General features: G+C 43.6%; 1 protein-coding gene across 1 annotated transcript in view; it reads left to right on the forward strand.

The window, feature by feature from the left end:
• The window catches only part of LOC135543472 (potassium voltage-gated channel subfamily H member 7-like), a 78,396-nt gene that overhangs the window by 44,147 nt on the left and 10,926 nt on the right, over window positions 1-23,323 (forward strand). Inside the window, exons 8-14 of the mRNA XM_064970754.1 lie at window positions 4,217-4,642; window positions 7,356-7,594; window positions 7,915-8,075; window positions 8,305-8,504; window positions 10,939-11,191; window positions 21,465-21,670; window positions 21,807-21,906. Of these exons, the coding sequence (XP_064826826.1) occupies window positions 4,217-4,642; window positions 7,356-7,594; window positions 7,915-8,075; window positions 8,305-8,504; window positions 10,939-11,191; window positions 21,465-21,670; window positions 21,807-21,906 (1,585 nt within the window). The remainder of the gene's footprint in view (window positions 1-4,216; window positions 4,643-7,355; window positions 7,595-7,914; window positions 8,076-8,304; window positions 8,505-10,938; window positions 11,192-21,464; window positions 21,671-21,806; window positions 21,907-23,323) is intronic.

Raw genomic sequence — 23,323 nt, forward strand, 5'->3', positions numbered from 1 at the left:
GGTTTATGCCCATAGGCGACATTGTTGCCGGTGATGTCTGGTGAGGACCTGCGCTACAACAGGCCTACAAGCCCTCAGTCCAGCCTCTCTCAGCTTATTGCGGACAGTCTGAGCACTGATGGAGGGATTTTGCTCTCCTGGTGTAACTTGGGCAGTTGTTGTTGCCATCCTGTACCTGTCCCGCAGGTGTGATGATCGGATGTACCGATCCTGTGCAGATGTTGTTACACGTGGTCTGCCACTGCTAGGACGATCAGCTTGTCTCACAGTATGGACATTGCAATTTATTGCACTGGCCACATCTGCAGTCCTCATGCCTCCTTGCAGCATGCCTAAGACACATTCATACATGAGCAGGGACCCTGGGCATCTTTCTTTTGGTGTTTTTCAGAGTCAGTAGAATGGCCTCTTTTGGTGTCCTAAGTTTTCATAACTGTGACCTTAATTGCCTACCGTCTGTAAGCTGTTAATGTCTTAACGACCATTCCATAGGTGCATGTTCATTAATTGTTGATGGTTCATTGAACAAGCATGGGAAACAGTGTTAAAACCCTTTACAATGAAGATCTGTGAAGTTATTTTGATTTTTACTAATTATCTTTGAAAGACAGGATCCGGAAAAAGGTCTGTTTCTATTTTTGCTGGGTTTATCATTTCTTCTCGCAACTATCTACGCTCTCTCCCCCTGTATTGAAGTACTCAGAGGAGGACAGAAGCTAGCTGTCCTCCGGCTACACCATGGTGCTCACCTACAGAGTGCTGTTGAGGCTACTGTAGACCTTCATTGCAAAACAGTGAGTCTTAATCAATTATTTGGTGACGTGAATATAGTTATATCTAAAAAAGGCTAACTTTAATGTTTCACAATATAGATTTTTATGAAATTCACTGAGGAGGATGGTCCTCCCCTTCCTCCTCTGAGGAGCCTCCACTAGTGTATACAGTATATACTATACAGTATCTGGCACCGAGTCTTCCTTAAAAGCAGATCTTAGTTTGTCATAGGCACTAAGGGCATCTTCTAGTTTAGAGGACATATACTGGTGTGTGTGTGTGTGTGTGTGTGTGTGTGTGTGTGTGTGTGTGTGTGTGTGTGTGTGTGTGTGTGTGTGTGTGTGTGTGTGTGTGTGTGTGTGTGTGTGTGTGTGTGTGTGTGTGTGTGTGTGTGTGTGTGTGTGTGTGTGTGTGTGTGTGTGTGTGTGTGTGTGTGTGTGCCATACATCTCAATAGTGGGTTGCAGCTTATATATTCCAACCGGATCTTAGTATTTGTTGTTATTATTTATATAGCTCAGGGATAGGCAACTCCAGTCCTAGGGGCCGGAGTGGTGTCACACTTCTTCCCCATCCCTAGCAAACACAGCTGATTAAACAAATTGCAATCTAAACTTAAGATCATGATTAGTTGAGTGTGTTGGATGAGGCTGGGGCAAAAGTGTTACACCAATTAGGCCCCCAAGGAATGGAGTTTCCCATCCCTGATATAGTTCATATTGGATATACCTACTGCAGTGGAACGTTGTTGTCATACAGCAGGCCTATGTCAGATAGAGTTATAGTGGATCATCTAGACTCATAACAGCCTCTTGTTTCTCTTTCCTGCTTGTACGTTTGGTTAGCAACCATCTGCTGCTTACTGCTGAACAGATAACATTGAACACGGTTTTTCTTTTCACCATCTCATTCTCAGTCGTTTGATCAAACTAGACAGTTGGATTGTATTTGCTTGTTTCTTTGGTATTTGACATATTTCTCTGACTGTGGCGCCCTGAGCTCCAGCTCCCCGTTCGGCTGTGAGGCTCCCCGTTCGGCTGTGAGGCTCACACTGTTCCAGCCGATGTCTGGAGACCAAGTCTCTCCAGAGTTTGTTTAGGGAGACGTGCTCTGGGCTGCAGAATAAACATGTACTGTGGTCTGCTGGTTCGACACAGAACTCAACCACACTAAACAGATGGATGATTGACATGAGGAGGTCTGAGTCTGTGCCGTAGATTGATAAGCGGCGTCAGTGCATGGTGCTCCACATAAAACAACTTGTTTGACACTTAATGTTCGTTCCATGAGGTATGATTTCTCCAGGTTTGGATGGCTTTGCTTCAGTTTAGACCATTTTTTTTCTTTATTGTCAACAATACATGTTTTGACAAAGCAGCACTGGCCAAGACAGGAAATGACACTCTGGTATTCCAAATCCTCCAACAATACAAACAAATAACGTGAGAGGGTGAAATGAACAGACCACTCATTTGCATACATTTATTCCAGATGAGAGAGTTAATTTGCACAATAGCAAATGAATCCACACTAGGTGCATTAAATAATTATGTCTGAATAATTTATTTAGTAACAGATCAGGGGGAGCAACGTGCTCAACTGAGCTCTCATTCTGCAAATTGACTCCTCCCTGGGCTTGCCAGCAGGCTCAGAGACAGTTTACCTATGTAACCATATGGCTCAAATTAGATGTTGCCACTAACCACAGATCAGATTTACCGACCCAACATTGATTAACTGGGTCATATAGGCCTAGAAACATCTGACCCTGGATCAGAGATTAGGTACTCCTTTTACCAACTCCTTACAAGTGCAGTAGCCCAGTAGGCCACATCGACTAATCTATCCACATGGTATGTGATTCTGCCTGATTTAGGTGGTATGTCATCAAGAGTCACAAAACAACACGTTCAATTCAAAAAGAGGTTTCTCATGACAATCACTGCCTTGTGCTTCTTTTCCACTTAGAGCAAAGGGCAGTTTGATGAAAGAAATAAAACTGCCCGTAGCCTAATTACCAAAACATTCAATGAAGATAACTACTGTAGCTGGACATGAATAATGAAAAGCTTTTTTCTCTCTCTGCCCTTTATTTGGTGATTTGCTTTAAAGGGTGTCATATAGTGGAGGGTTGTTCTATTGACCTGAAATCACACAGGGGAGGGGACAGAAGACATCTAATAACCAATTTCATTATATTCACTTAAGCCTGCCGCCCGTCATCCCACTCAATCACAGGGGTCGCCGAGGCGATCCCTGCCAGGGTGCGACTAGGAGTAGGCCTAGACGGTGGGGGAAATAATTGGAAATAGTGGAAATAATGACTTGAATGGACCATCATGGAACATTGACTTGAATGGGGATTGCCATTCTAGTAATTCTAGTGCTATGGCGAAGGCGACCTAAATGGAGCTCTAATTTCATTTCCAAGGCTCTATTTTAGCTCGCGCTTCTCTCCATCTACAATAATTACTTCTCTGCCCTTGGGTGAAGCACTTTACCTTTCTCTGTCCTCCTCTCCCTCCCTTTCGCCACAGTGATAATCAGCCATGAGAAGCAGAGACAGAAATGTCTTCCCTGGCATTGAAGTGTCAAGCCGTAGAATGAATGACTATATCCCACCACCTCCTACCGCGATAATCACCTTAGTGTCATTGAGACTATTATCTGCTCTGTGATATTGATTTTAAAAGTTATCCAGGGACAGGCCATACTCTAACTGGAATAGTTGGGATATTGATGCAATTAAACATTCCTTAAATATGGGGTTTTCCTATGTAGAAGCCCCTACAAGGACATTCCCGTCATAATACTTGTTTGCAATTTGCTGGCTAATACAGTAAGATACTAAACTAACATGTACTTCTTTAAGTATGTATACGTGGCTAATGGGTACTGTAGTTCTGGAATGATGGTTAAGACACTGTTCTTCCATCAATATTTCCACCTGACTGATTTCCTCTTGGAGCTCAGCTGTGATTAGTGTCCAGTGATCAACTCATAAAGAAGGTATAGTGTGGCTGAGGAAGATAAGCGACCTGTATATGAATGTACAAATGTATAGTTATCCTCCCAACAGCCAAGCACAAGAGGCAAGCTGATGATGTTAACCTTTGTGTATTTTCATCCATAGAATTAACTTAATGTTATATACAGTATAGACCATATACATGTACAGTATGCATCCAAAATAGCCTACATATAGGCTGTTATATACATTAGTGTTAAATAGTGTTATATAATATTTGAATGCAACATTAGCATCGTGGCTTTTGCAGTAGGCCCCTATACAATATTTACATCCCACTGACTTCAGCTTGAATTTCAAAGTATTTCCTTAGGATTCTATAGGATTCATTCGCTCTTCTAATACATTGATCCAAGCCACCATTTTCTTCGTCTTCACATTACGTCCTCTTAACTCCTCCCTCCTTCCTCCTCAGGTGCTATCCCTGGGCGCAGATGTGCTTCCCGAGTACAAGCTCCAGGTGCCGCGCATGGACAAGTTAACCATCCTCCACTACAGCCCCTTCAAAGCGGTGTGGGACTGGCTCATCCTGCTGCTGGTCATCTACACGGCCATCTTCACGCCCTACTCCGCCGCCTTCCTCCTCAACGACCTAGAGGAGCAGAAGAGGAGGGAGTGCGGCTACTCGTGCTCGCCGCTCAACGTGGTCGACCTCATGGTGGACATCATGTTCATCGTGGACATATTGATCAACTTCAGGACAACCTATGTGAATCTCAACGAGGAGGTGGTCAGCCACCCGGCGAAGATAGCCATCCACTATTTCAAGGGCTGGTTCCTCATCGACATGGTGGCTGCCATCCCCTTTGATCTGCTCATCTTCGGCTCGGGATCGGATGAAGTAAGGGAAAACGCTTAGACCCTTTTTTTACACTGCTAAGACAAGCTGAATCAGAGTCAAACCGAGCTGTACTGTGCTGTGTTGGCCCATCAGGTGGAACAGTAGCTTTCCAAGTTCTCAACTCTAGAAATGGAGGGAGGGAAAGACGGAGCTAGAAAGATGCAGGTCAAATTAACGATTGTTGAACTGCAGTGAGAGTGAGAGACGTGTTCCTGCGTGTGAGAGGGACAGAGGAAGAGAGAGGGAAGATTTATCTACTCTGATTACACCCACAGGATGTCAATATCTCAGCCGAGCAGCGACTGCTAAGTGTGTCCCTTGCTGGCACGTCACAGAGCGGGACAGGACAGGGTACATGATGTTCCAGGGAAAAAAGATGTCTCCTGCAAAATGATGACAAGTGAGCATGTGTAGGGAGCAGTGGTGTGTCAGAGCAGTGATTTGTCGAGTCATTATTTACCATCAGGTGTCTTGTACTGGAGAGTTGCCCTAAGTCTGGGGGTTGTCAGTGAATGGCAGGAAGAGGAAGTGGACCAGACAGACGAGTGGTGACCTGCAACAGCGTGTGTCCATGTAATATGGCGTCTCTCACTTTTCAGGAAATAAGCAGCAGAGGCTACATTTTATGATAACATGTAGAGTATTTTTAAATCTAGTTGGTGCTGAAACGGAGAACAATATGCATAGATGGCTTTCTTTCATTGATCCCCATATTCTGAACCCGTTCTCTTAATGTTTTCTGTTGAGTCTGTCGACTAAATTGTCATTAAGGGATATATGTACTGAAAACCCCCATAGAATGAAAACTCCATGAGATAATCAGTTGGCCAGCAAGTGTGCGGGTTTTCAGCGGTTGAATTACATTTATACAGAGTGTGCAAGGTAGCCACACCTGCAGGGCGTGTTACGCAACTAAATATGCTAAGTCTGTATACCAAATACTGATGAGTGCATAGGACAGGCGTGCGTAGGAAAGGCATCAATTCCTAAAACGGGATCGGGGCCCATGAGTGAAGCTAGAAAACCCTGTTGTAGCCAGTAACCTATGGGATTATGTCTTCTATTTCAGACAGTGGTTGAACATAAACAGTCATGTGCTGTCTGCCTATCAGGGGTTGTGTAGAGTGGACAGGCCAACACAGATGACTAGCCAACCCTATCCCGGACACATTTCATTTACCACCAGGGTTGTTAGGGAGAAGCTTTAGCTCTCCACTCTTCAACTCACAAGCACTGCAGACTTGAGCAAGTATTTTAATCAACCATCAACTAATATACCCTACTAAAGCACCCCTTTCTGCACACAAAGTCACTTTCACGTCTGACATTCCAGTCAAGATCAACAGTTACAATAAATTCTACAAACATGTAAAGAATTTCTGATTGATTTAGGATATGCCCTGTCTGTCTGAGATTGATTTCTCTTCCCGGTTGAGAAGTACACTCTTCGAAAAAAGGGTTCCAAAGGGGTCTTTGGCTGTCCCCATAAGAGAACCCTTTTTGGTTCCAGGGTTCTACATGGAACCCAAAAGGGTTCTACCTGGAACCAAAAGGGTTCTTCAAAGAGTTCTCTTTAAGGGACAACCAAATAACCCTTTTAGGTTCTAGATAACGCCTTTTTTTCTAAGAGTATAGGAGCTGCTGTAAAGCTGCTGTAAATGATTGCAGCGATTTAGGTGGAAGATTTGGGTGGATGGGCCAGGCGGTTTGTAATGGAGCTTTCAGAGCCTCAGCAGCAGCATCCGTGTCCCTCAGCAGAGCACATTCATCTGTGACAGAGTCAAGTCAGTGTGGCGCCATAAATCAGACCCCCTTCTATGAGACAAGGAACCATAGTCACTGTCAAATTGAGTCTCATGTGTAAATGAGAGAAGCCCCCCGTAAATAAATGCATACAGGTGCAGAGACCTGGGTGACTGTGGAGGACGAGAAGCAGTAGTAGTAATGACTTCCCTTAGGATATTACTATAATTGTCAGTCTTGATGAGATGGGGAACAAACTATTAGCGTTTCCCTCAGACTGACTTTTGCTGTTTGCAGACTGTGCGACGCTAATAAATCCGCTCTTATCTCATGGCAGGCCGTGGTCGTTTATTTTTTTGTCACCGTGTTAATTTAGCTGGGTAGGAACAGAGATGGAGAGATGCCAGGATTGAGACTGTTTAAAGGAAAGTGAACAGAAGGCAGGAGGGGTGGGAGGACAGGAGAGGCGTGGTGTTTGCTTTCATGCTGCCTGGCTGGAAAACTTGGACGTTCTCTGTCATTTTCTTTATTGTTCTTTAAAAACATTTTTTTTTTCTGCAGTCATCTTAGTATCAGTATGTAGGCTTGATAAATCCTCCTCACTCCTCATGACAACATTTTAGAGTGATGGAAATGTTATATTATAATTTATATTATTGCCACTGCTCTCTGCTGGTTTAGACAGCAGTCTATTTTTTAGCAGAGGTCACTTCCATTGACACACTGTCATATTCAGTGATTTAGAAACTGGAATAAGAAACTGGATTGTGGTCATTCAACCAAGCTTGATTGTAACAGTACTATCTTAACCCTAACTCCTAACCTTTGATCTGACCTTAAGGGTACCTCTAATAACAACAAATTGCTTCCTGGTGTGGTGCATCCAATTAACAAATAACGTGTCTGCACTATACTGCAACAGTCAAACCCCCAGCCAATCACAGCTCTGTTTACTTCTATGTCCCCTCAGACCACCACTCTGATTGGCCTGCTGAAGACCGCCCGGTTGCTCCGACTAGTTCGCGTGGCCCGTAAGCTGGACCGATATTCAGAGTACGGCGCCGCTGTCCTTATGCTCCTCATGTGCATCTTTGCCCTCATTGCCCATTGGCTGGCCTGCATCTGGTACGCCATCGGCAATGTGGAGAAGCCCTATCTGGAGCACAAGATTGGCTGGCTGGATAACCTGGGCGTGTCCATTGGAAAGAGGTACTAGGCAAGATAAAATATACTGAATTACTGAATATCGTAACAATATGTACCATGGACTTGTGCCTCAATGTACCCCAATACTATTTACTGTATCACATGACTCTTTAATAACGATGCAGTTGAATGATAGGAAAGAACGTCATGATTTGTTAATTCAACTAAGAAATATTGGTAAAACCAAGTGGCGCAGTGGTCTAAGGCACTGCATCTCAGTGCTTGAGCCGTCACTACAGACACCTTGGTTCAATTCCAGGCTGTAGGAAAAATACCATGAAATGTATCGAACCATGAACTGAGTGTACCGTCTCACCCCCTAGGTACAACTACAGTGACCCCAGCTCTGGTCCATCCATCAAGGACAAATATGTCACGGCCCTCTATTTTACCTTCAGTAGTCTGACCAGCGTGGGCTTTGGCAACGTCTCCCCCAACACCAACTCCGAGAAGATCTTCTCCATCTGTGTCATGCTGATTGGCTGTGAGTGTGTCGACTGTACTAGGACTGAAAACAGATGGAATGAATGAACGAACAAACAAATTAATACATTATACACATTGCTACAATTAATCACTATTACTGTAAAGGCAAGTAGTACTACTCAATAAGTTATTGTACTACTATATTCCTAGCTACTGGTAAATTAAGGTAAATTAGAATATTGCTAACAGTGATGATCTCCTGTCTGGTGTGATTCTCCCTCTCGCAGCTCTGATGTACGCCAGTATCTTTGGTAATGTGTCGGCCATCATCCAGCGGTTGTACTCTGGTACGGCGCGGTACCACCTGCAGATGCTCCGGGTCAAAGAATTCATCCGCTTCCACCAGATCCCCAACCCACTGAGGCAACGCCTGGAGGAGTACTTCCAACACGCCTGGAACTACACCAACGGCATCGACATGAATATGGTGCGAATAGGGGGAGTGTGTGTGGGGGTTGTGTGGGGAGGAGGGTGGGGGTGGGTGTAATTGCTTGGGAAGCTGTGAGTGTGCGCGTTTGTGTCTGTGAGTGTGTGTGTGTGTTTGGGGCTAATAAGTCTTCCAAGTGAGACTTTAACAAAAAAATGCTCATATTGGGACATTGCGTTATTCTTATGGTGGGATAAGGGTATGCATAATGGTTAAGTCTCAGATTGATGATTCAGATTGCTGTTGTCCTTCAGTAGGTTTTTAATGTTTAGTCCCACAGTTTGACGATTCGGTTATGTTACTGCCTTGCTGTGTTTCTCCTACAGTACTTAGCTTCTCGGTGAAGCTGTTCAATGTTTTTTCTGACCTTATAAAACGACCTTGTCTCCAAGACGGTTCTTACCATTAACATAAAGACTAGTGTGTTCCCTTAGCGACATGGTTATATGACATTATTATGATCTTGATTAGGATTCTAAACTCTAGAATGAAAGCCATGGATACTGTATGTAAACTGGCTTCTCCCCTGGTGATGTTAACTGTACTTATAGAAATGTGTCTTTTCCTTGTCTGCGTCATGTCAAATGGAATGACTTCATCACTCTGGTAAGAGCAGGAGGTACTATGTTCACAGATAATAGTGTTAACTTATTTCCCTCTGAAATGTGTTGTTTTCAAAAATGGCAGAGTGTAGTAAATAGTACACCAAGATGTAAATCAAAGAATACATTTATTAAAATCCATAACTTCATCTTTATAGTCTAGGGGAAAAAAATCATGTACACTGAGTATAGAAAACATTAAGAACACCTTCCTAATATTGAGTTGCAACCCCCCTTTGGCCCTCAGAACAGTCTCAATTCATCGGGACATGGACTACAAGGTGTCGAAAGCTTTCCACAGGGGTGCTGGCCCACGTTGACTCCAATGCTTCCCGTAATGTTGCAGTTCTTGTCACACTCAAACCGGTGCACCTGACACCTACTACCATACCCTGTTCAAAGGCACTTAAATATTTTGACTTGCCCATTCACCCTCTGAATGGCACACATACACAATCCATGTCTCAATTGTCTTAAGGCTTAAAAATCCTTCTTCAGCCTGTCTCCTCCCCTTCATCTACACTGACTGAAGTGGATTTAGGTGACATCAATAAGGGATCATAGCTTTCACCTGGAAAGAGCAGGTGTCATCTCAGAGCAGATGTTCTTAATGTTTTGTACACCAGTGCACATACTGACTTCCCCATTGCATGCCAGCCAGTAGTATAATCCTCAGTGCTTCTAGCAGCCCATATTGTCTATCACAGACTGACTTGCATGTGGCTTGCCACAAGGTCGCCGTTTGCATGAAATCTGTGTATTCAAACACAATCACATCATTTTATAGTGTAGTTACCAAGCTGTGAATACTGCCAATGGGAGAGGCACAGACAGCTTGGCACTGCCAGGTTTCCCTCAATGTGGGAGGCTTGGCACACATGACCAGTGATATTGCACCTGCACTTGCCAAATGTTGTTCAATCTCTCCTTTCCAAAATCTTCTGCTATGATTTTTCCCCCAACTAATGAAAAATAGCCTCTCTTTTTCAAGAAATTTAGATTTTGTATGTGATATAGAGTAAGAATGTTTCATTTTCCCCTTTTGTGTGTTTGAAGCCTTCCCTTGCCCTTTGGTCCCCTGTGATGTCACAGTTCAAGGTTTTCTCCTCTATTTACAGTCATCTCATGACCTTTAACCTGTAACCAAGTGTGGTGTTCAGTCCCAGGCAAATTACTTGTTTTCCAATTGTGGGCATTAATGTCAAGACACTGAATAATTTAGGTGACATTTTTTCCATTGAAACTATTTGCATTTAAGCATGTAGTAATTTAAGTAGTTGAAATACTTGTCACTCTGATCCTTAAACTCTAAATGACATGACAGGTTAATTCAGTTGAGGTAAGTATTTTATTTATACATCTTTATGATAAATCTGAATCACAGACACTAATGATACCCCACTAAGATAGAAAACTCCCTCGTGAGCACACTTGTGCTAATTCTTTTTTAATCAAAGGGAAGGTGTGTTTCCATGTTTGTTTCCATGTTTTCCTAGTTTGTTGTGTCTTGTATAGCAGTGTGAGATATCCATCTGTTACCCCCACCTGCTAGTACTCGGATTAAATGCTATGGAAAGATGCCATAAAAATACCCCCTCAAACAGTCACATATGACAATGCAGTATTTTGATTTTGAGAAGAAGACCAAAACACAATTGGCAATTGTATCAACCCACTCTGGATTCCAAACCATATCTGACTGGCAAACTCAAACCAGACCCACACCCAAAGACGTCTCGAGTTTGACAGCACATCTCGGATAACACCACAGACAAATCCAGTCCTATCTGATCATTCTCCTATTGCTGTGGCCTGTCTTTTCACGCCCCCAGGTCCTAAAGGGTTTCCCAGAGTGTCTCCAGGCTGATATCTGCCTCCACCTCAACGCGAGTCTGCTCCAGGGCTGCAAGGCATTCCAAGGGGCTACTAAGGGCTGCCTGAGGGCCCTGGCCATGAGGTTCAAGACCACACACTCCCCACCGGGTGATACACTAGTCCACTGTGGAGACGTGCTTACTGCCCTCTACTTCTTGTCACGAGGGTCCATCGAAATCCTCAAGGATGACATCGTGGTGGCCATTTTGGGTATGCGCTACTCAAATGTTGTGGTTTATTGTTTCACATTGTCTAGTAATATTATCTTTATTTAACCTGGTAGGTTATTTAATACACTATTTCACAATAACAACCTGATGAAAGGTTGCAATTAAAACCAAGTTTCATTGTAAACTTCATTTGACACTTCAGATGTATTTTGTGCTTTGTGAAAAAGTCCCGAACCAAAATGTACGCTAGACACTAGTCATTGCAACAATGACTCGTCATTTTATTAATGTCGGGCTGTGGAAGGTGTGCTGTTCTCCAGTAAATTGATATCCTGAAGAATTGGTTACCTATGGCTGTGTGAATACTTCATTACAGGATTTTTCACACTACTCAAACACCTCTAATGATTTCCCTCTGCCTGAAGGTCAGTGTAATCAGGATGTTTGGAAGATAAACATAATCGTAGAACAGCAGCACTGCAGGCACACTTTCAAAGACTGTTTTTGTCTCTAAATAGTTCAAACGGTACTGGAAATGAATAGTAACACAGTACAGTTCAGGTGTCACTTCTCATCAAAGTGTGTGTGTGTGTGTGTGTGTCTCTTGCCTCTCTATGTGTGTCTGTATATCCTCTGTGTACTGTTTATAAGAGGCTGGTCTCGTTATTCTGCAATGCCTAGGTGGGAAGCTGACATCTCTAATGAGCACAGATTTTCATGGCTCCCTCCAAGAACACACTGTGATAGACACTAGCGCTGTACAGGAAGGTTTTATTGCTTGGAGAAGAGAGAGGAGAGGAAGAGGATGAAGGAGAGAGTGATAGAGGGGAAGATAAAGAGTGGGGGGAGAGATGAGGAGAGAGTGGGTGGAGGGAGAGATGGAGAGAGGGGAACGGAGGGTGGTTTATTGGATCATTTATTATGGTATCTAATTGCCAGCTGAGGGTGATGGAGTGTTTGTGGTGTTAGCAGTCGCTGCTCGCAGGAGATATTGACGTCCCTGGGATGTAATCAGAGTAAATCTCTCTCCTTCTCTCTTTCCCTCTCTCTCTTCTCTCTCTCTCTCTCTCTCTCTCTCTCTCTCTCTCTCTTCTCTCTCTCTCTCTCTCTCTCTCTCTCTCTCTCTCTCTCTCTCTCTCTCTCTCTCTCTCTCTCTCTCTCTCTCTCTCTCTCTCGCTCCCTCTTTCTCTCTCTCTCTCTCTCGGCGTCAGCCCAGCGCCAAGCAAGTGTTACAAGCTAAGCATTGTATAAACTGCTCATTTTTCACTCAGCCAATGAGCTTCAGCAAAACACAGTGACACAATAGGGTCATGCTCAGTCATTGCTGATGCATGCCAGATCTTACAACGCCTGGATAAGTATTTTGCGCATCAGCTAACCACATCATACAGTATGTTATAGCAATCTGATGCCTGACATTACAGTTGATGACATGGCAGGCAACCATTGGTTGACGCATCCAACGTCTGAGCAGGGGAAAACCACAGGTGTGTTGAAAGAGATGGGTTAATAAAGACGCAGCACGTTCACCAACGGTAAAGTTACACAAACAATTATTGCTCTATTATTCGCAGTCACGCATTTCTACACTAATTCTATTGTGAATTAGTCATTGCAATTAGTGTGCAATCAACAGAGAGAGAGAGAGCAACAAACAAGGAATTGTATCTGTAAAATAAAATGTTGCGTCAAGGAAAGGAAAGAGGAAAGACTAGGTGTTTGTCCTGCCCAGGTTTGGACAAGGGCGTATTGACATCATGTGACAATAGAGATCTAGGCCAAGAGCCAGGGCATGCTGTGGGGCACGTGTACACGCACAGACGTTGGTATCTCTGGAGGTGACAGGACAGGATATCACTGCCATACCAACACCGTAAATTGACAGGTCTGCGCGTAGGGAAGTCGGCGTAAAATAATGATATGACTGAGCCTCTTGGTCATTCCAGGTCAGCCCTATAAACATTCACACTACCTCCCTGTTGTCATATAATACCAGCCCTATAAACAGTCACACTACCTCCCTGTTGTCATATAATCACAGCCCTATAAACAGTCACACTACCTCCCTGTTGTCATATAATCACAGCCCTATAAACAGTCACACTACCTCCCTGTTGTCATTTAGTCAGCCCTATAGACATTAACACTACCTCCATGTTGTCATATAGTCAGCCCTATAAACAGTCACACTACCTCCCTGTTGTCATATAATCACAGCCCTATAAACAGTCACACTACCTCCCTGTTGTCATATAATCACAGCCCTATAAACAGTCACACTACCTCCCTGTTGTCATTTAGTCAGCCCTATAGACATTAACACTACCTCCATGTTGTCATTTAGTCAGCCCTATAGACATTCACACTACCTCCATGTTGTCATTTAGTCAGCCCTATAGACATTAACACTACCTCCATGTTGTCATTTAGTCAGCCCTATAGACATTCACACTACCTCCATGTTGTCATATAGTCAGCCCTATAGACATTCACACTACCTCCATGTTGTCATTTAGTCAGCCCTATAGACATTCACACTACCTCCCTGTTGTCATATAGTCAGCCCTATAGACATGCACACTACCTCCATGTTGTCATATAGTCAGCCCTATAGACATTCACACTACCTCCATGTTGTCATATAGTCAGTCCTATAGACATTCACACTACCTCCATGTTGTCATATAGTCAGCCCTATAGACATTCACACTACCTCCCTGTTGTCATATAGTCAGCCCTATAGACATTCACACTACCTCCATGTTGTCATATAGTCAGCCCTATAGACATTCACACTACCTCCCTGTTGTCATTTAGTCAGCCCTATAGACATTAACACTACCTCCATGTTGTCATTTAGTCAGCCCTATAGACATTCACACTACCTCCATGTTGTCATTTAGTCAGCCCTATAGACATTAACACTACCTCCATGTTGTCATTTAGTCAGCCCTATAGACATTCACACTACCTCCATGTTGTCATATAGTCAGCCCTATAGACATTCACACTACCTCCATGTTGTCATTTAGTCAGCCCTATAGACATTCACACTACCTCCCTGTTGTCATATAGTCAGCCCTATAGACATGCACACTACCTCCATGTTGTCATATAGTCAGCCCTATAGACATTCACACTACCTCCATGTTGTCATATAGTCAGTCCTATAGACATTCACACTACCTCCATGTTGTCATATAGTCAGCCCTATAGACATTCACACTACCTCCCTGTTGTCATATAGTCAGCCCTATAGACATTCACACTACCTCCATGTTGTCATATAGTCAGCCCTATAGACATTCACACTACCTCCCTGTTGTCATATAGTCAGCCCTATAGACATTCACACTACCTCCCTGTTGTCATATAGTCAGCCCTATAGACATTCACACTACCTCCATGTTGTCATATAGTCAGCCCTATAGACATTCACACTACCTCCATGTTGTCATATAGTCAGCCCTATAGACATTCACACTACCTCCCTGTTGTCATATAGTCAGCCCTATAGACATTCACACTACCTCCATGTTGCCATATAGTCACAGCCCTATAAACAGTCACACTACCTCCATGTTGTCATTTAGTCAGTCCTATAGACATTCACACTACCTCCATGTTGTCATATAGTCAGCCCTATAGACATTCACACTACCTCCATGTTGTCATATAGTCAGCCCTATAGACATTCACACTACCTCCATGTTGTCACATAGTCAGCCCTATAGACATTCAGACTACCTCCATGTTGTCATATAGTCAGCCCTATAGACATTCACACTACCTCCATGTTGTCATTTAGTCAGCCCTATAGACATTCACACTACCTCCATGTTGTCATATAGTCAGCCCTATAGACATTCACACTACCTCCATGTTGTCATATAGTCAGCCCTATAAACATTCAGACTACCTCCATGTTGTCATATAGTCAGCCCTATAGACATTCACACTACCTCCATGTTGTCATATAGTCAGCCCTATAGACATTCACACTACCTCCATGTTGTCATATAGTCAGCCCTATAGACATTCACACTACCTCCATGTTGTCATATAGTCAGCCCTATAGACATTCACACTACCTCCATGTTGTCATATAGTCAGCCCTATAGACATTCACACTACCTCCATGTTGTCATATAGTCAGCCCTATAGACATTCACACTACCTCCATGTTGTCATATAGTCAGCCCTATAGACATTCACACTACCTCCATGTTGTCATTTAGTCAGCCCTATAGACATTCACACTACCTCCATGTTGTCATTTAGTCAGCCCTATAGACATTCACACTACCTCCATGTTGTCATATAGTCAGCCCTATAGACATTCACACTACCTCCATGTTGTCATATAGTCAGCCCTATAGACATTCACACTACCTCCATGTTGTCATTTAGTCAGCCCTATAGACATTCACACTACCTCCATGTTGTCATTTAGTCAGCCCTATAGACATTCACACTACCTCCATGTTGTCATATAGTCAGCCCTATAGACATTCACACTACCTCCATGTTGTCATTTAGTCAGCCCTATAGACATTCACACTACCTCCATGTTGTCATATAGTCAGCCCTATAGACATTCACACTACCTCCCTGTTGTCATATAGTCAGCCCTATAGACATTCACACTACCTCCATGTTGCCATATAGTCACAGCCCTATAAACAGGTACACTACCTCCATGTTGTCATTTAGTCAGTCCTATAGACATTCACACTACCTCCATGTTGTCATATAGTCAGCGCTATAGACATTCACACTACCTCCATGTTGTCATATAGTCAGCCCTATAGACATTCACACTACCTCCCTGTTGTCATATAGTCAGCCCTATAGACATTCACACTACCTCCATGTTGCCATATAGTCACAGCCCTATAAACAGTCACACTACCTCCATGTTGTCATTTAGTCAGTCCTATAGACATTCACACTACCTCCATGTTGTCATATAGTCAGCCCTATAGACATTCACACTACCTCCATGTTGTCATATAGTCAGCCCTATAGACATTCACACTACCTCCATGTTGTCATATAGTCAGCCCTATAGACATTCACACTACCTCCATGTTGTCATTTAGTCAGCCCTATAGACATTCACACTACCTCCATGTTGTCATATAGTCAGCCCTATAGACATTCACACTACCTCCATGTTGTCATATAGTCAGCCCTATAAACATTCAGACTACCTCCATGTTGTCATATAGTCAGCCCTATAGACATTCACACTACCTCCATGTTGTCATATAGTCAGCCCTATAGACATTCACACTACCTCCATGTTGTCATATAGTCAGCCCTATAGACATTCACACTACCTCCATGTTGTCATATAGTCAGCCCTATAGACATTCACACTACCTCCATGTTGTCATATAGTCAGTCCTATAGACATTCACACTACCTCCATGTTGTCATATAGTCAGCCCTATAGACATTCACACTACCTCCATGTTGTCATATAGTCACAGCCCTATAAACAGTCACACGACCTCCATGTTGTCATATAGTCAGCCCTATAGACATTCACACTACCTCCATGTTGTCATATAGTCAGCCCTATAAACATTCAGACTACCTCCATGTTGTCATATAGTCAGCCCTATAGACATTCACACTACCTCCATGTTGTCATATAGTCAGCCCTATAGACATTCACACTACCTCCATGTTGTCATATAGTCAGCCCTATAGACATTCACACTACCTCCATGTTGTCATATAGTCAGCCCTATAGACATTCACACTACCTCCATGTTGTCATATAGTCAGTCCTATAGACATTCACACTACCTCCATGTTGTCATATAGTCAGCCCTATAGACATTCACACTACCTCCATGTTGTCATATAGTCACAGCCCTATAAACAGTCACACGACCTCCATGTTGTCATATAGTCAGCCCTATAGACATTCACACTACCTCCATGTTGTCATATAGTCAGCCCTATAGACATTCACACTACCTCCATGTTGTCATAAAGTCAGCCCTATAGACATTCACACTACCTCCATGTTGTCATATAGTCAGCCCTATAGACATTCACACTACCTCCATGTTGTCATATAGTCACAGCCCTATAAACAGTCACACTACCTCCATGTTGTCATTTAGTCAGCCCTGTAGACATTCACACTACCTCCATGTTGTCATATAGTCAGCCCTATAGACATTCACACTACCTCCATGTTGTCATAAAGTCAGCCCTATAGACATTCACACTACCTCCCTGTTGTCATATAGTCAGCCCTATAGACATTCACACTACCTCCATGTTGTCATAAAGTCAGCCCTATAGACATTCACACTACCTCCATGTTGTCATATAGTCAGCCCTATAGACATTCACACTACCTCCATGTTGTCATATAGTCAGCCCTATAGACATTCACACTACCTCCATGTTGTCATATAGTCACAGCCCTATAAACAGTCACACTACCTCCATGTTGTCATTTAGTCAGCCCTGTAGACATTCACACTACCTCCATGTTGTCATATAGTCAGCCCTATAGACATTCACACTACCTCCATGTTGTCATATAGTCAGCCCTATAGACATTCACACTACCTCCATGTTGTCATATAGTCAGCCCTATAGACATTCACACTACCTCCATGTTGTCATATAGTCAGCCCTATAGACATTCACACTACCTCCATGTTGTCATATAGTCAGCCCTATAAACATTCACACTACCTCCATGTTGTCATTTAGTCAGCCCTATAGACATTCACACTACCTCCATGTTGTCATATAGTCAGCCCTATAGACATTCACACTACCTCCATGTTGTCATATAGTCAGCCCTATAGACATTCACACTACCTCCATGTTGTCATATAGTCAGCCCTATAGACATTCACACTACCTCCATGTTGTCATTTAGTCAGCCCTATAGACATTCACACTACCTCCATGTTGTCATTTAGTCAGCCCTATAGACATTCACACTACCTCCATGTTGTCATATAGTCAGCCCTATAGACATTCACACTACCTCCATGTTGTCATTTAGTCAGCCCTATAGACATTCACACTACCTCCATGTTGTCATATAGTCACAGCCCTATAGACATTCACACTACCTCCATGTTGTCATATAGTCAGCCCTATAGACATTCACACTACCTCCATGTTGTCATTTAGTCAGCCCTATAGACATTCACACTACCTCCATGTTGTCATATAGTCACAGCCCTATAGACATTCACACTACCTCCATGTTGTCATATAGTCACAGCCCTATAGACATTCACACTACCTCCATGTTGTCATATAGTCAGCCCTATAGACATTCACACTACCTCCATGTTGTCATATAGTCAGCCCTATAGACATTCACACTACCTCCATGTTGTCATTTAGTCAGCCCTATAGACATTCACACTACCTCCATGTTGTCATTTAGTCTCTCCTATAGACATTCACACTACCTCCATGTTGTCATATAGTCAGCCCTATAGACATTCACACTACCTCCATGTTGTCATTTAGTCAGCCCTATAGACATTCACACTACCTTCATGTTGTCATATAGTCAGCCCTATAGACATTCACACTACCTCCATGTTGTCATATAGTCAGCCCTATAAACAGTCACACTACCTCCATGTTGTCATATAGTCACAGCCCTATAGACATTCACACTACCTCCATGTTGTCATATAGTCAGCCCTATAGACATTCACACTACCTCCATGTTGTCATATAGTCAGCCCTATAGACATTCACACTACCTCCATGTTGTCATATAGTCAGCCCTATAGACATTCACACTACCTCCATGTTGTCATATAGTCAGCCCTATAGACATTCACACTACCTCCATGTTGTCATATAGTCAGCCCTATAGACATTCACACTACCTCCATGTTGTCATTTAGTCCATTACAACCTTGGTCTAAAATGGATTATATAGTTTTTTTACATCATCAATCTACAAAATACCCCATAATGACATGTTTGCTAATGTTTTTAAAATAAACAACTGAAACATGTCCCGTGTTCGGCCTCTTGGCCACCAGGCTGCTTACTATTGCGCACACCTGTCTCGCGCATCAGCGCCTAATGACAATCACCTGAACTCCATCACCTCCTTGATTACCTGCCCTATTTATGTCACTCCCTTTGGTTCCTTCCCCAGGGCGTTATATTTCCTTGTTTCTGTGCATTGTGTGTGTGTGTGTGTGTGTGTGTGTGTGTGTGTGTGTGTGTGTGTGTGTGTGTGTGTGTGTGTGTGTGTGTGTGTGTGTGTGTGTGTGTGTGTGTGTGTGTGTGTGTGTGTGTGTGTGTGTGTGTGTGTGTGTGTGTGTGTGTGTTTCTTGTTTCGTATTATGTTTCATTTATTGATTAAATGATTCACTCCCTGAACTTGCTCCCCACTCCCAGCGCACAAGTTACAAAACATCACATTTACATAAGTATTCAGGCCCTTTACTCAGTACTTTGTTGAAGCACCTTTGGCAGCGATTACAGCCTCGAGTCGTCTTGTGCATGATGCTACAAGCTTGCACACCTGTATTTGGGGAGTGTCTCCCATTCTTCTCTGCAGATCCTCTCAAGCTCTGTCAGGTTGGATGGGGAGCATTACTGCACAGCTATTTTTGTGACTTTCCAGAAATGTTTGATTGGGTGCAAGTCCAGGTAACTCAAGGACATTCAAAGCCTTGTCCTGGAGCCACTCCTGCATTGTCTTGGCTGTGTGCTTAGGTTTGTTGTCCTGTTGGAAGGTGAACCTACACCCCAGTCTGAGGTGCTGAGCCCTCTGGAGCAGGTTTTCATCAAGAATCTCTCTCCATTAATATTTCCCTCGATCCTGACTCGTCTCCCAGTCCCTGCCACTGAAAAACATCCCCAAAATATGATATTGCCACCACCATGCTTCCACGTAGGGATGGTATTGGCCAGGTGATGAGCGGTGCCTGGTTTCCTCCAGACGTGACACTTGGCATTCAGGCCAAAGAGTTCAATCTTGGTTTCATCAGGCCCGATAATCTTGTTTCACATTGTCAGAGTCCTTTAGATGCCTTTTGGCAAAGTGGGCTGTCATGTGCTTTTTACTGGGGCGGCAGGGTAGCCTAGTGGTTAGAGTGTTGGACTAGTAACTGAAAGGTTGCAAGTACAAATCCCCGAGCTGACAAGGTACAAATCTGTCGTTCTGCCCCTGAACAGGCAGTTAACCCACTGTTCCTAGGGCGTCATTGAAAATAAGAATTTGTTCTTAACTGACTTGCCTCGTCAAATAAAAAACTGAGGAGTGGCTTCCATCTGGCCACTCTACCATAAAGGCCTGATTGGTGGAGTGCTGCAGAGATGGTTGTCCTTCTGGAAGGCTCTTACATCTCCACAGAGGAACTCTGGAGCTCTGTCAGAGTGACCATCGGGTTCTTGATCACCGCCTTGACCAAGGCCCTTCACCCCCGATTGCTCAGTTCGGCTGGGCAGCCAGCTCTAGGAAGAGTCTTGGTGGTTCCAAACTTCTTCCATTTAAGAATGATGGAGGCCACTGTCTTCTTGGGCACCTTCAATGCTGCAGAAATGTTTTGGTACCCTTCCCTAGATCTGTGCCTGGACACAATCCTGTCTCGGAGCTCTACGGACAATTCCTTCAACCGCATTGTTTGGTTTTTGCTCTGTCAACTGTGGGACCTAATATAGACAGGTGTGTGCCTTTCCAAATCATGTCCAATCAATTGAATTTACCACAGGTGGACTCCAATCAAGATGTAGAAATATCTCAAGAATGATCAATGGAAACAGGGTGCAACTGAGCTCAATTTCAAGTCTAATAGCCTCTGAATATTTATGTAAATAAGGTATGTTTTTTCTTTTTAATACATTTGCTAAAATTTCTTCAAACCTGTTTTTGCTTTGCCATTATGGAGTATTGTGTGTAGATGAATGTGATTTAAAATATATATATATTAGAATAACATAACAAAATGTGAAAAAAGTGAAGTGGTCTCAATGCTTTCTAAATGTGCTGTTAGATGACCTCAAAACACAGCTGAGCTGCATTATGGGAAATACAGGAGGTCATTTAGCTGTTTGTGGGTCAAAGCATATGTGTGTCATTGCATAGAGTGTCATTATGTACATGTTATATTTCACCATGTTTATCAAACCTTTATCTTTCTTTCTCTCCCTCTCTCTCTCTCTTCCATCTCCCTCTCCCACTTTATCTCTCTACCCACTCCCCCCATCTCTCTACCTCCCTCCTTTCTTCCTCCCACATTCTCCCCTCTCTTTCTCCCCCCCCTCGCTCCTCATTCTCTCTCTTCCAGGAAAGAATGACATCTTTGGGGAGATGATCCACCTGTACGCCAAGCCGGGGAAGGCCAATGCGGATGTGCGGGCGCTCAGCTACTGTGACCTGCACACCATCCACAGGGAGGAGATCCTGGAGGTGCTTGACATGTACCCCGAGTTTGCCGACTACTTCCTCAGCAATCTGGAGCTGACCTTTAACCTCCGAGACGAGAGCGGCAAGGTAAATACAGACGGGCGGACAGACAGACACATATGGAAAGATGGATGAATGAGTGGGTGGATGGACGGCTGGATGGACCATGCGATCGGTAGGCAGTACAGATACAATTGTAAGGGGTGTATTTTCTTATTTGCAGCCTCAGAATGCAGAGTCAGTCTGCCTCTACCCCAGTGATTCTGATGGGGATGACATCAAATGCAGAAGAAGGCTCGCTAACAAGAGGAAATCTTCCGCAGGTGAGTTGAGGTGGTTGTTATGGCTACTCTTTTTCAAAACAGTTCATGTCAACTGAGCCAGCCTGTTTTATACAATATCGTGCATTTTAGTTGTTTAGGAGACACTCTTATCCAGAGTGACTTACAGGAGCAATTAGGGTTAAATAGGGTTAAGGGCAGTGGTGGGCCGTCAGGGCCAGCAAGGCCTTCTCTGCTGGCCTAAACATCATCAGAATATATATATTTTTTAAACATACTTTCCCACAAATACGTATTAAATTATTCCCCAGAGTAAGAGTTACACTCTTCATTTCATAGCGTTCCTCTTGGTTGCACTGCTTCCAGCCCCAGGTTGAGATTTGGAGGGCTGGTCTTTATGTTAGATATTTCATCCAATCATATTCAGCCATCATGTGTTGCCAGGGGTCTAAAATCTGCCCTCAGGCCTTCAGAATCAACAGTGCGGGCACTTGTAGCATAAAGTGAATGGAAATTAAAATTTAGTGTCAACCAATCAGCTTTAGAGTTGGCTATTGTACGCCTGCTGGCTGGCTCCAGTGTTACACAGGAGCCAGCTAGCAGGCGTAGTGCCTGCACGTCTTTTGATTGGATTACCAATATTGAGAGGCAGGTCCTATATGGGCAGGTCTCAGAACTAGGAAACTGAAATTGAACAACAAATTACTACTAAGCTGTTTTTTCAAACCACAATGGCGGAAGGAGAAGATATCGATTTGGTCGAGGATATAATTATAACGCCATTCTCAAGACAAACTTTTCAACGAAAGTTAGACATTGTCAGGAGAGCTAGACACCGACGCTACAAAGCCGACGCTACAAACACAGGCTCCGAGAAGCACTGCAAACTGTACTGCTGGGAATGCCTATTATTTGCAAGTGATTGATTTGGTGTTTGGAGCCACACTGGCTTTGCAAACCTGAGTTGTCTAACCAAGGCAGCAACGAGACACCAAAGTACGGCTGGGCACTTACAAACAATGGTGCTTTTGAAAACTTTTGGGGACACCCGAGTGGATCTACAGCTCAACGAACAAGCGCGCAGGGCAACGAAGCTGCACAATGAAAAGGTATTGTACTCTTCCCCTGCAATTCTCTGAATAAAAATGTCAATTTCAAGGTGACGCAACGCCTGGTTATACTGCGTTTCTGTCTAAATGTATAGTGTCTAGAACAATGGCATCATAATGATGGTAATAAGAGGTGGATTAATTCGGGTGGGACTGTGTAGGACTTCACTGAAGGCCCAGGCCCCAGAACCACGGCACGCTACTGGTTAAGGGTAAGTGCCTTGCTCAAGGGCACATCGAGAAGAAAAGAAAAAAAACACCTTGTTGGCTCTGGGATTCGAACCAGCAACCTTTCAGTTACTGGCCCAACATTTACCGCTAGGACACCTGCCTTCATGGAAGTGTCTCCA

The sequence above is a fragment of the Oncorhynchus masou genome, chromosome 7, assembly GCF_036934945.1.
Source record: "Oncorhynchus masou masou isolate Uvic2021 chromosome 7, UVic_Omas_1.1, whole genome shotgun sequence".
In the NCBI taxonomy this organism is placed as follows: Eukaryota; Metazoa; Chordata; class Actinopteri; order Salmoniformes; family Salmonidae; genus Oncorhynchus; species Oncorhynchus masou.